This window comes from Callithrix jacchus, chromosome 7 (assembly GCF_049354715.1).
Source record: "Callithrix jacchus isolate 240 chromosome 7, calJac240_pri, whole genome shotgun sequence".
Taxonomy (NCBI): domain Eukaryota; kingdom Metazoa; phylum Chordata; class Mammalia; order Primates; family Cebidae; genus Callithrix; species Callithrix jacchus.
Window position 1 is genome coordinate 16,018,364 of NC_133508.1, and position 14,060 is coordinate 16,032,423.

At 43.9% G+C, this 14,060-nt stretch overlaps 1 protein-coding gene and 1 long non-coding RNA gene across 6 annotated transcripts in view; one reads left to right on the forward strand and one right to left on the reverse strand.

Moving 5' to 3' along the window:
• Positions 1-14,060, reverse strand: part of NMT2 (N-myristoyltransferase 2) — a 63,114-nt gene that overhangs the window by 30,877 nt on the left and 18,177 nt on the right. For 3 of the 5 annotated variants that reach the window (XM_035306844.3, XM_035306840.3, XM_035306842.3), the window contains exon 2: positions 5,479-5,614. In XM_035306844.3, coding sequence (XP_035162735.1) covers positions 5,479-5,614 — 136 coding nt within the window. Of the gene's footprint in view, positions 1-5,042; positions 5,086-5,478; positions 5,615-14,060 lie in introns of all 5 variants that reach the window. The other 2 variants (XM_078329519.1, XM_035306841.3) reach the window with 1 other exon arrangement.
• Positions 374-3,131, forward strand: LOC128932542 (uncharacterized). The gene is made up of 2 exons (XR_008482465.2): positions 374-573; positions 1,614-3,131. It is a non-coding gene; the product is annotated as an uncharacterized LOC128932542 (long non-coding RNA).

Below are 14,060 nucleotides of genomic sequence, written 5' to 3' on the forward strand. Positions count from 1 at the left end.
GGAAGGAAGGAAGGCAGACAAGCAGAAGGCAGGGGAGAGAGAGAGGGTGGGGGAGGGAGGGAGAGCGGTGGGGAGGGAGGAGGAAGGAAAGAAGGAAGGGAGGAGGGATGCAGGGAACAGGGAGGGAGGAAGGGAGGAAGTCAGAGGGAGGGAGGAAGGAAGGGAGGGAGTGAGGGACGGAGGGAAGGAGGGAGGGAGGAAGTCAGAGGGCGGGAAGGAGGAAGGAAGGGAGGGAGTGAGGGAGGCAGGGAGGAAGGAAGGGAGGGAGTGACAGAGGAAGGGAGGGAGGGAGGAAGGAAGGGAGGAAGGAAGGGAGAGAGGGAGGGAGTGAGGGACGGAGGGAGGGAGGGAGATCTGAACTCAGTGCTGAACTGGGATGAAAATGATCAAGAAAGGAAATCTCTCACCATGCCCCTTCCTCCTGGCCACACCCTGCCCTTCTCCTTACCCTCCTGATCTCTAGACACAATCTCTCCCACCAGAAGGATGAGCAATTTCCTCTGTACTTCAGATCCTGGGCAACCATAGCCTGTCATTCCCAACCCAAGTGTTTGAAACTGGACTACTTTTTAGGTAAGACAGCACCTTTAAATTCTAAAGTTCCTTTCTGAAAGCCAATACTTCTGCAGCCTCTTGAAGATTCCCCAGTTCTTTTTTTTTAACTCCTCAAATAATGTAATAATATATGGAACACGACACTACTTGAAATGACAGGGCAGTGCAGAGGACTGAATATGGAAATCAATGACATTTTTCAGTATGTCAAATTACTGAGATATTATAGAACGCTGATACCATGCAAAGAATATTCTTTGCTGTGATTCAGAAAGTGGTTAGAAGTTTCAGAATCCTTTGGTTTTGCTGTATGTCAACACAGGGTGGACACCGTGGAAAGGTACAACCAACCCTTAGAAGTTTATAAACAGCAACTCCGGACTTCTGTTCACTTGGAATCTGAAATCTGTGGTCTGGAGCAAATAATTTTACCCTGGGAAGCTTACTCGTCTTACACAGCACAGAACAGGGTTTGTTTCATACAAACACTGTGCAGGACCCCAGGGAAACAAAGTTCTGAAGTGTAATTGGAGGCAGGTGAAAGTCTTCTTGTCTCTGCTTGGAAGTCTAACAGCACAATCCAAAATGGCCACAGGTTCTGTAAGCTGTTTATCTTACATTTGATTAGCACCAAAATCATAAAGGTCCTACCTTAATGACACATACAAATTCCACAAAATACTTTTCCTGTTCTCCTTATTCCATCTTTGGATGACTTCTTTTCCTTGGGTGTCTTTTAAGTCTCCAACATTAAAAGGAGCAAATTTCTAGCAAAATGAAATTCACGTGTATCTGAACTCCAACAACACAATTAGATGACCTTACAATTGAAATAAGAATTGAGATCACTGCATAGTTCGACTAATAATGCTTAACTGTGCATTCATTTAGCTTAACCTGGCAAAGCTGAGGCCAATCTTACAACAGTATATCTACAATGACTATAATGAATGTCATGGTAATTTTTCTTTCTTGATTTTTTTTTCTCTTGATTTCTTTCCTGATTTCTGAGTTAAATCTTCTAACACTAATACATGAAACAAACTATTTTGCAACAGGCATGACTCAGCACCTTTGTTCCATGTGACACAATGGCCAAAATGACCAACTCCAGAGGAAGACTTCAGAGTGGCTTATCTTCTCTGCGTACTGAGCTCATCAGGTCAGCCAGCACTCTCTACATGAAACGTCTGTTTGTGAACTATTGATATCCCAATGCTCACTATTTAAATGCTTTCTTTCTTCTTTTCCGTTTCTTTTTTTTTTTTTTTCTTTTTGAGACAGAATCTTGCTCTGTCACCCAGGCTGGAATGCGGTGGCATGATCTTGGGTCACTGCAACCTCCCAGGTTCAACCAATTCTCCTGCCTCAACTTTCTGAGTAGCTGGGATTACAGGCATGTGCCACCACGCCTGGCTAATTTTTGTATTTTTAGTAGAGATGGGGTTTCACCATGTTGGCCAGGCTGGTCTCGAACTCCTGACCTCAAGTGATCTGCCCACCTCTGCTTCCAAAAATGCAGGGATTATAGGCGTGAACTACCACTTATGGCTCTACTGAAATGCTTTCTGAAAGTAGATGCAAATAAAATTTCCAAACCCACAGGGACAAAGCAGGAAGAATAACTCAGCTATGACAATTTCTTCTGTCCATTCACCTTCCGTAGTAGCACCCCTTGGGGAAGGATGAGTGTGTGTCAGGCCAGATGAGAGGAACACCCGCCCTGCGTTAACTTCCCACAATTGCACTCCCATGTAAGAGACAGGTCTGTCCTCTTCTTCCACACGTGTTCTCTGTGGCATACTAACTATCAACTATACTCTTTACCCATTAATTTTCCAAATGTAATACTTTGGAAAAAATATCCAAGTTTTATAACACAAAGAAGCCTACAAGAATCCAGACAAATATCATTTTTATTTTTTTCCTGTGTGTAGACCAGAATATTCTGTAATACAGTCCACTGTAATTTACAGTGCTATCTAGAGCTGGCATAAACTTAAAGGAAAAGAGCCCCAGATATTAAAAATGCAATGGAGAAAATCCCATCTTAAGATATTACTGACTTGCTCCTAATTAAGAAAGGAAATTCCCTACTGTTGATGGTTAATACTGAGTGTCAACTTGATTGAATGAAGGATGCAAAGTACTGATCCTGGGTGTTTCTGTGAGGGTGTTGACTGAATTGAAGGATGCAAAGTACTGATCCTGGGTGTTTCTGTGAGGGTGCTGACTGAATTGAAGGATGTGAAGTACTGATCCTGGGTGTTTCCGTGAGGGTGCTGACTGAATTGAAGGATGTGAAGTACTGATCCTAGGTGTTTCCGTGAGGGTGCTGACTGAATTGAAGGATGTGAAGTACTGATCGTGGGTGTTTCCGTGAGGGTGCTGACTGAATTGAAGGATGCAAAGTACTGATCCTGGGTGTTTCTGTGAGGGTGTTGACTGAATTGAAGGATGTGAAGTACTGATCCTGGGTGTTTCTGTGAGGGTGCTGACTGAATTGAAGGATGTGAAGTACTGATCCTGGGTGTTTCTGTTGTCAAAGGAGACTGACATTTGAGTCCCTGGGCTGGGAAAGGCAGACCCACCCTTAATCTGTGTGTGCACCATCTAATCAGCTGCCAGCGCGGCCAGGATGTAAAGCAGGCAGAAAAATGTGAAAAGAGAGACTGGCCTAGCCTCCCAGCCTACATATTTCTCATGCTGGATGCTTCCTGCCCTCAAACATCAGACTCCCAGTTCTTCAGTTTTGGGACTCAGACTGGCTCTTCTTGTTCCTCAGCCTGCAGACGACCTACTGTGGAACCTTGCAGTCACGTGAGCTAATACTTAATAAACTCCCATATATATTCCATTAGTTCTTTCTCTCTAGAGAACCCTGACTAATAAACCTATCATATACCAAAGATCCCCACTGCTTTGCTTGGCTCTAGTTTCTCACAAGTGACAGAGAGAGGGGAAAGGCTCACAATTTCTAGATGTGGAAGGGATGGGCAGAGACCGATGGTGATGCTGGAAGCAACAGGAGGTGTCCACACTGTAGGTCAAGGACGCCGTGTTTATCTGACAAAGCAACGTTTAGAAACGGGAAGGGTATTTCACAAGCCTCTGGTGGTGTTCGCTATGAGTTACCTTGGAAAACTATGTCTACTGGGTAGAATATTTATTACCTGAGAACCAAGCTGAAAGCTAGGGAGGAAGATTTCATTTTCTTCTCACCCTGTAGTCAGGGAAAAAGTGGGGCAAGTCATTTTCCTTCTCAGTGATTCCCGGTCCTTTTGTGTAAAACAGGGGACAACAATAACAGAACTACCTACAAGGCTCACTTCCTAGAACACGACAGAAACTCTGCACAAGAAAACAGGAAATCCACAAAGCCTGCAGAATGGTAACAACCACCATACATATGTACACATATATATGTATGCACACCGTTTTAGAACGTAAAAACTCTTGAATAAAAATAATCAAACTGGAACCTCAAGATCCAACTGTGAGTAAGAAAGAAGAAGGAATGGGCTGAAGGAGGGCAGTACCCGAGCGAAGGCACACAGCTGGTGAGCCGGGGGCAGAGACCAAGCTCAAGGTCTCAGAAGTCACCTCTTGAGCTGTTTCCACAACACCACATGCTACTCACATTTATTTATTTGGAGACATCTCTCACTCCATCGCCCAGGCTACAGTGCAGTGGCGTGATCTTGGCTCACTGCAACCTCCACCTCCCAGGCTCAAGCTATCCTCCCACCTCAATTTTCCAAGTAGCTAGGACTGCAGGTGCATGCCACTGCACCTAACTTTTTGTATTTTTAGTAAAGACAGGATTTCACCATTTTGCCCAGGCAAGTGTTGAACTCCTGGGCTCAAGTGATCTGCCTGCCTCGGCCTCCCATAGTGCTCGGACTACGGGCATGAGCCATCATGCCTAGCCTACTCATAATCATTTATTTGTAGGTACAATCACCAAAATCATCTCTGTTTTGTGATATTTCTAATTCTACCCCTTTTCTTTTTCTTTTTCTTTTTTTCAAAGCCAGAGTCTCTTGCTGTTGTCCAGCATGGAGTGCAGTGGCATGACTGGAACTCACGGCAGCCTTGAACTCCTGAGCTCAAGGGATCCTCCCGCCTCAGCCTCTCAAAGTGCTGGGACTACAGGCGTGAGCCACCGTGCCTGGCTGATTCTACCCTTTTCATCACTGTGAGTTTCTTGCATCAAGAGGGCTTTGTTTCCCAGAGGCCCAGCACACCGGGTGCCAGGGGGTTGGTTCCACAGACAGGGGTGCCTGCCATCTGTGCCACCAGACAGACACCCACACAGTACAACCAGCCCTCTTCTTGGCCAGCCATCTGCCAACGTGGGGCCCAGCTGGACAACTTCTGGTTTGGTCTAAACTAGGAGAATGTGAAGAACTATTTCCCACCCTTGGCACGAGAATGAAGAACGACCGCTGCAAACTGCTTTGATTCAAAGTCAAAGAGAGACTTACCCACGGCCGCTCCCGCTGAAATCTGCTGCCAGATGGTGTTGTGCTATTCAGGTAATTAGACAGACACCCAGAAAAATTACAATGTGAATATCTTCTGAACGAAAAGTAACCAAATATTAAAGTGTAATTTCAAAAAACCCTAACAACTCACATCGAGACTTTCTTCTAAAACAACAATCTAAATACAGATTCACTGAGAAAAGGGAAGAACACGGCAGGTATCCACACACACAAAAAAGCACAGTGTACCCCTTCATTATTTGGGTGCCAAAGTCTGTTTTAAGGAGGCTGTCAAGAGCTTCCAGTTACTAGTGCTATTCAACACACAGTCACAACAAAGTCCCTACACATCTGATCCAGCGGGGCGCTAAGCTGCATAAACCCACTCATATGCACAAGAAACCACAGAGGGGAAAAAATAAAACAGAGCTCTCACTTTCGAAGGCTGCTGAATTTTAATCTCCTGGGAATCAGACGCCGAGTCTGACTTGGTACCTCCAGAATTTGGTTTCTCCTTTTTTCTCTTCTGCTTCTTCTTTTTCTTTTTGGCTCCCAAATACCCTCCAGGACTTCTGCGGGAAATGCAAAGATGGTGAAACCAACCAACAAACAGAAATTATTAAATGAAATTGATGAAATTGATTGGCATACAATTAATCATTTGGCAACACAGATGTTATATGCTGTGGGAAAAAACTGTGTTAGGATGTAAGTGAGAAATAAAAGGTAGTCGAGTTAAGGCATTAACAGGCCACACAGAAGAATATCGGTCCCCGCTCAGTCATCCTGCAGGTGCTCAGATGTTGCCGAAGCAGAAGACTGAAGAGAAAAACCACATTTTATAACTGAAGTGAAATTGTTGCCACAGTTATCGCTACTCTCCTAATCTACTTTTAAGTCAGCTTTCTGGAGGAGAGATATATAATATAAAAAACTCCATTGTAAAGATCTCTTGGGTACAACAAAACACTAACCTTGAAGTAACAGAACTCAGCAAACTGCTTTTCTGCAGAGGAGGAAATGTTTCCTGATAGAGATTTTTACTAGGAAGGCTAATAATGAAAAGCTCTAAGTGTGTAGCTACAGAGAGAGACCCTGTTTCAAACAAACAAACAAACAAACAAAATACAAAGGGCTAGTTTTGCTATTCAACATCTAGATTATAAAGAAACTTTTCTTTCTACTGGTTATTCATATTTTACAGTAATGAACTTTTCTATTGATTGATTGATTGATTGAGACAGAGTTTCACCATATTGGCCAGGCTGGTCTTGAACTCCTGACCTCGTGATCCACCCCACCTTGGCCTCCCAAAGTGCTGGGATTATAGGTGTGTGCCACTGCGCCTGGCAGTAATGAACTTTTCAATTTAAAATGGACAATTCCTCTGTAAAGTCCAAATATGAAAGGCATGTGTAATAGTGAGAGAAACTGTTTAAGAACTAAGCACTTTGTTGGGGACAGTGGCTCATGCCTGTAATCTCAGCACTTTGGGAGGCTGAGGCCGGTGGATAGCTTGAGCCCAGGAGTTCGAGACCAGCCTGGGCAATAAGAGGAAAACTAGCCTCTAGCAAAAAAACAAAACAAAACAAACCCAAAATAAAAAATTGCCAGGTGTGGTGGTATGCCCCTGAAGTCCCAGCTACTCAGGAGGCTGAGGTAGGAGGATAGCTTGAGCCTGGGAGGCAGAGGTTGCAGTGAGCCAAGATTGTGCCACTGCACGCTAGCATGGGCGACAGAGCTGGGGAAAAAGAAAAAAGAACTAAGCCCTTGAGGTATAGATTCATATTTCTACTCTTATTCTAAAATAGAAAAGAGTGCTTATTTTTGGAGATACATTAAGACCTTGTCAAGTAGTACCCTAGGGGTCTAAAAATAGTAAGGCTTTCCCACCTCACAATGAGCAGTCTATTTTCATCAATAGAATCAAATTTGTGCCATCGTGATGTTTATATTTAAAATTTAAAACCATCTGGTGGCCAAGGACATACATCAATATCTAACTAGCAATCAGACTTAAGCAAACAATTCATAGCTAGGTATGGGAGCTAGAAATACGCCGTAGATACATTCGGTTTCGTCTGTTCTTTGGTTTGGGAGTAGGACTATTTTAGGCTTTCCTCTCTAATGTTCCTGCTGCGGGCACCCTTTGACACCCTGTGAATCGGTGAATCTGTTGTACTGTTACAGTGTGATTTATGTATGCATTTGGATGTGATACTTAAGAAATCTATTCATAATCGCACCCCTAAGGTCTCCAATGCCTCACACCAGTACACACTAATACAAATGCTTGTGGAATGAATGAACGGGTAAGTCTGGCTCTAGAGGTGGCGACATTACATATTCCCAGGCCATAAAATACTTCCAAAAGCTACCATTGTCCCAGCCTCAATGGTAAAGCCTACTGCAACTCACTACCAAGTATTTATTGAACATATACTATGTGTTCAGCATTATCTTGGAGCCAGAGGCTGGGTGGGAGGGACCAAAATCATGGTGGAGACGCCCGTGACTTCGCAACCCAGGCAATTCTCCCTTCCCAATCTCTACCCTTTATTCTAATGCTGCTGGCTGTGCCTTTCTAGAAACCACTAGGAGGCTGGAACTTCTTAGCTCTTCTGTATAATACTTCCATCTTAAAATATCTCCAAATTTCCAGGAAGCTTGGTTACAGAGATGCAGAATAAGAGGCAGTGACTGGTAAGGATGCTTTAAGGTAGATGCCTACCCAACTGGATGAAAATATATTTGTACTGAGTGTAGGTTAATTTTCTCAGCCAGGCATGGTGGCTCATGCCTGTAATCCCAGTGCTTTGGGGAGCCAAGGCGGAAGCACTGCTTGAGCATAGAAGGATAACTTAAGACCAGCCTGAGCAATATAGTGAGACCCTGTCCCTATAAAAAGTAAAAAATTAGCTGGGCATGGTGGTGTGCACCTGTGGTCAGCTACTTGGGAGGCTTAGGTGGGAGGATCACTTGAGCCTGGGAGGCTGCAGTGAGCCATGATCATGCCACTGCACTCCAGCCTGGGCAACAGAATGAGACCCTGTCTCAAAAATAACAACAATATTCTCCTCAACAGATAAAGACAAACTCATAGAAACTTGAGTGGATCTAGAGACATTAAAAAAATTAAAACATGAGACTATTTCTCCAACTATTTCCCCAATTCCTTAATGAGTTTATATCGCCTATTCCATAACTTACAAGACTTGATCAGTGAGGTTTCCTGTTAATTACATTTTGTGAGTTAACTGATGCTACACACAACCTTTTTTTCCCTTCCAAACGGTGTTGCTAAAATTTATTTTCTTATTTTGGCACAATGAAAAAAGCGTCATCATTTTTGTTTACTCTAGTTCAGCAAGAGTTTTTCTTTTTCTCTCTTTCACCTGAACTTTAAATTGACAGGGAGCTACAGAAATGGACACTAAGTTGATTGTCACAGCCTCCAAATTCCCAGACATGTCTGATCGTATTTACACAACGATGAGAAGCAGAGCCTCCCAGCCCTTCAGTGAGGAAGAGCTACTTTTCCATTTCCAGAGGCCACGAAGGAAACAAGAATTTGAGAATAAAGCCGACCAGTGCACTGCATGATACCCATGAGGACAATTATAATCAAAAAGAACTAGTCAGTGTCGGCGAAGATGGAGAGACACTGGAACCCTCATACACTGTTGACAGGAATGGAAAACGGGGCAGCTGCTTTGGAAAACAGCTGACAGTTCCTCAAAACACTGAACACAGATTCCCTGTATAACCTACCCATTACACTCGTAAGTACATAACCAAGAGAAGTGAAAACTTACGTCCACACAGAAACTTGTTCACAAACACTCATAGCAGCATCATTTGTAACAGCCAAAAAGTAGAAACAACACAAATGTCCATCCTCTGATGAACTGAGACAGGAAATATGGCCCATCTATAGGATGGATTATTCAGCAATAAAAAAAATGAAGCACCAATGAACGCCGCAACATGACGGCATGCACCTTGAAAACACTACACTAGGTGAAAGATACCAGTTGTCGAGGACTACGTATTGCATAATTCCATGTCTATAAAATGCACTGATGGGCAACTCCATAAAAACACAAGGTGAGTGGTGGTCAGCGGCTGGGAAGATGGCAGGTTTGGGTATGATGATTACAGGATGTAGGTTTATTTTGAGGGTGATGCAAATGTTCTAAAATTGATTGCAGTGATGGGTGCACAACTCTGCGAATATACTAAAAGCCGCTGAATGGTATGCTTTATTATTTTTTGAGACATTCTCACTTTGTCGCCCAGGCTGGAGGGCAGTAGTGCCATCTCAGCTCACTGCAAACTCTGCTTCCTGGGTTCAAGTGATTTTCCTGCCTCAGCCTCCCAAGTATCTAGGATTACAGGTGTGCACCACCACATCCAGCTAATTTTTGTATTTTTAGTAGAGGCAGGGTTTCACCATGTTGGCCATGCTGATGTCAAACTCCTGACCTCATGTGATCTACGTGCCTCAGCCTCAGAAAGTGTTGGGATTACAGGCACGAGCCACCATGTCCAGACTGAATGGTACACTTTAAGCCAGTGAATGGTATTCTATGTGAATTATATCAAATGAAACAACAGTGTTGACAGGTGATACTCCTGTCCCTGGGAGTGACAGGATGATGTTACGGCCAGAGCAGATCAGTAGTCAGCTGCGGCTGCTTAGCCGGGGGTCTGCATCCCACAGGAATCCAGGGACACTGGAGGGATACACATGACAGAAGGAGATGCCATCATGCCTGTGTGGGAGAGGTGCTGAGCGGGCTTCCAGATACTGAAGGAAAATCCATGCCCAAGAGAAGACTCTCCCTGGAAATCCAGTGAAGAAAGACTCATTCAGACTCCCAATACTCGAGGCTGATTACCGAGTTACAGAAATTCAGCCCTACATATCATGGCCCTTTTATAAAGATTCCTCGGTCTTCAGGAACACAAGTCCCACCTCCCTCTTCCCCAGGGCTTCACATGAAAGGTTCACAAAGAAAAGGCTCTCAGTGTTGCCACCTCCAAAAGCCCAGACACTTCAGCCTTCGTCTAGAGCGAATCAGTGGCATGTTCAGACCTCAGGTGGAAACGATTACATTCCTTCTCAGCCATGGAAATGGCAAATACTCAACAAGCACATGCAGCAAATCTCTTCCAAGAGTATTCATGGAAACTACAGACAAGACTTAATGGGATAGCCAATGTAACAGAGCCATGGAAATACTTTACAGGTGGTCCAGGATGATACCCACAAAACCCATCATTCCTCCCTCTGGACTCACAGCTGGACAGCACTTCCCAGTGGCCAGGTGTGGCTGCTGACTGGGTTCCAGCCAGCGGGAGTGATGTGTGTCGCTTCCTGCTGCTCAGAAACTCTCGTGGGTGGCTTCTCTATGCCCTTCCTGTCCTTTGTGATGACTGGATGCAGACATGGGTGAGACCCTTGAGGATGGCAGAGCCACATGATGGCACAGTCTGGACCCTGGATGACAATGAAGGAGAGCTCCCTCACCATCTGTCAGAACATGTGCCCAGGGCTGGTACATGGATGACAGAAAACTTCCGCTGCATTGTGCAATCACGTATTAGGGTCTATTTACTACAGCAGCACAGCCTAACGTAACTAACAACTAATCTTTTCTTTTTTCTTGTACTTTAAGTTCTTGGCAACATGTGCAGAACATGCAGGTTTGTTACATAGGTATATGCGTGCTAGCACAGCAATCCTAAAGGGTGACGTGCAGAACATGCAGGTTTGTTACATAGGTATATGCGTGCTAACACAGCAATCCTAAAGGGTGACGTCGGGCTGGGCACTGTGGCTCACGCCTGTAATCTCAGCACTTTGGGAAGACAAGGAGGGATGATTGCTTGATCCCAGGAGTTCAAGACCAGCCTGGGCAACATAGAAAGACCCCCACCTCTACAAAATAATTAAAATTAGCCAGGTATGGTGACAAGTGTCTGTAATCCCAGCTATCTGGGAGGCTGAGGAGGGAGGATCATCTGAGCCCAGGAGGTCGAAGCTGCAGTGAGCTATGATGGTGCCACCGAATTGCAGCTGAGCAACAAAGAAAGATCCTCTCTCTCAAAAAAATAAATAAAGAGTGACATCAAAGAAGCTCAAATTTTGGTATGTGAATTCCAAAGATAAAAAGCGATTTTAGATTTTATCAGGCACCACCAGAGAGATAACTTAGCTCCCTCCCCTCCACTGTGAAATAGAAGACACATTAGTAGTTTGAGACTAATTATTCCACAAATATTTCCCCCCATGATTTTCAAGCTCCTGCGTGGAAAATAGCTGGGAATATCGCTGACTGCAATCTTCTGCCTTGCACTGTCACCCAGTTTTGAAATGGTGCATAATAGTCACAATACCATTGTAAGGAAAACATCACTAAAACACAACAGAACCGAAGAACAGATAAGAAGGTCCATGAAACGCAACAGATGTTATCAGTAACAACGCATGATAGTAAAGAAACTTGAAATATAATAAAAATCACATCATAAATCAGTGAAAAAAGCTCTTTCGTACATAGCATCAGAAGAACCGAAGTCCCATATGCAGAAAAATAAAATTAGTTTGCTGCCTCCCCCAATATTAAAAAACAATCCAAATGAGCGAAAGACCCAAACTTGGAAAAGGAAACCTTCAAACTGAAGGCAGTGTGTTTGTCCGTTTAGTTCACATCTTTCTAGAGCCTGGAACCGCGTCTGACATGTAGTAGATGCTCAGGTAAACATCCTTCAAATGAATAAGTGAAAGAATTAAATGGTAACTTCATAATGTCAGTAAAGAAAATAATCACTCCAACCAGGACTCAAAAGCACTAACCATAAAAGATAATCACTTTTGACTACACCAAAGTTAAACATTTCACGATAAAGTGATTACAAAAAAATGTACATTACAGAATAAGGTTAGGCATTTGTAACACAAATGAGAAAGTATTACCATCCAGAATATATATATACAAAGCTCTTTTCTCCTTCACGTTTAATCTCTAGAATGGTATAGAAAGACAATCTTTTTTTTTTTTTTTTTTTTTTTTTGAGACGGAGTTTCGCTTGTTACACAGGCTGGAGTGCAATGGTGCGATCTCGGCTCACCGCAACCTCTGCCTCCTGGGTTCAGGCAATTCTCCTGCCTCAGCCTCCTGAGTAGCTGGGATTACAGCCACGCACCACCATGCCCAGCTAATTGTTGTATTTTTAGTAGAGACGGGGTTTCACCATGTTGACCAGGATGGTCTCGATCTCTTGACCTCGTGATCCACCCGCCTTAGAAAGACAATCTTATATTCTGGCCAGGACTGCAGGCATTAACTAGAGTTTGACTACATGGGTTTAATTCTGAATCCACGAGTTCCTAGCTGTATGACTTTGAGTTTAGTACTTAACCCCTCTGTGCTTCAGTTTCTGGAGCTGTGAAAGGATGATGTTTTCAATAAACAGTATTAGGCCAGGCATGGTGGCTCCTGTCTATAATACCAGCACTTTGGGAGAACAAGGCAGGAGGACTGCTTGAGTCCAGGAGTTCGAGACCAACCTGAGCAACGTAGCAAGACCTCATCTTTACAAAAAATAAAAAATTGGCTGAGGAGTGTGGTGCATACCTCTGGTCCCAGCTACTTGGGAGGCTGAGGTGGGAGAATCACTTGAGCCCAGGAGTTTGAGGCTGCAGTAAGCTGTGATTATGCCACTACACTCAGCCTGGGCAACAGAGTGAGACCCTGTCTCAAATAAATCAATAGTATTAGAAAAAAATGTGAGGATAAAATGAGTTCATACATGTAAGAATTTAGTACAGTAGCTGGCACACAGAGATCATTCAGTATAAGCCAGCTATTGTTATAATTGTAGCTGGAATTGTATTATTTGTCTCTAACTAGAACATAAGATCCATAAACCAGTGTTTTTCATTGTATCCCTGGCACCTAAAATACTGTCTTACATATAAAAGATCCTCAATAAGTATTTGCTAGATGAAAGAGAAATCAATTTAAAAAATCAATAAGAAAAAGACAGAAGTCTGACAGAAGAATGGGCTGCGGATATGAACAAGCACTTCACAAAAGAGGCAGCCTTAACAGCCAATAAGTTTATGAAAACATGCTCAACTTTGCCCACTGATTTGGCAAACATTTTAAAGTCTAAGAATATCAGAAGAATGTGAGGAAAGGGAACACTCATATGCTGTTTAAAATGTAAACTGAACCACTTTGTAGAGCAGTCTGGCATTGCTGTCGTCACTGCTACCACCACCACCACCACCACCGTCAACCATCATCACCATCATCATCATCACCACCGTCACCACCATCGCCACTACCACTGCCATCACTGCCACCATGATCAACATCACCATCATCACCATCACTGAGAGGGGAGACCCCCTCGCCTCCTATTTCACCTCCTCCCTCCCTGCTTCCAGATGGGAAGGAGGGTGAAGAAGAAGAAGAAGAAAAATAAAATAAAATACCAAAGAGCTGGGAAAATGACTCACTCTTTAGTTCCCAGCATCTCTGCTATCTGTTAACCTTGAAAGAGCTGCAAATGAATGTTATCCCTGACAGCTGGAGCCCGGCACTGGGTCACGCCCCCACGTCTCCACGGACCAGGAAACACCTCTGCCAACAAACAGCTTGTTCCTTTTGTCTCTCTGTAAGCCCCCTCCCCTGCTGGTCCATGATCACACTGCATATGAATTAGCGCATCAATGAAGCCAAAAGACTGTAAGGTCAGACTTCCAGCAAATGGACAATGACAGAGTTCCACCTCAGTTTCCCCTTTAGCATAGTAAGCCTATAAAAGGGGAGAGAAGCTGCAGCTTGGGGAGCTCAGTGAATGAGGCTGCAACCCCCTGCAGCTCCCAGCCAGATAAAAAGCCACTTCCTTCCTCAGTTAGATGTTTGAGATGTTTGTTCCCTGTCATTCCTGCTTCACGACCACATCATCAGCACCATCACTATCATCACCATTACCGCCAGC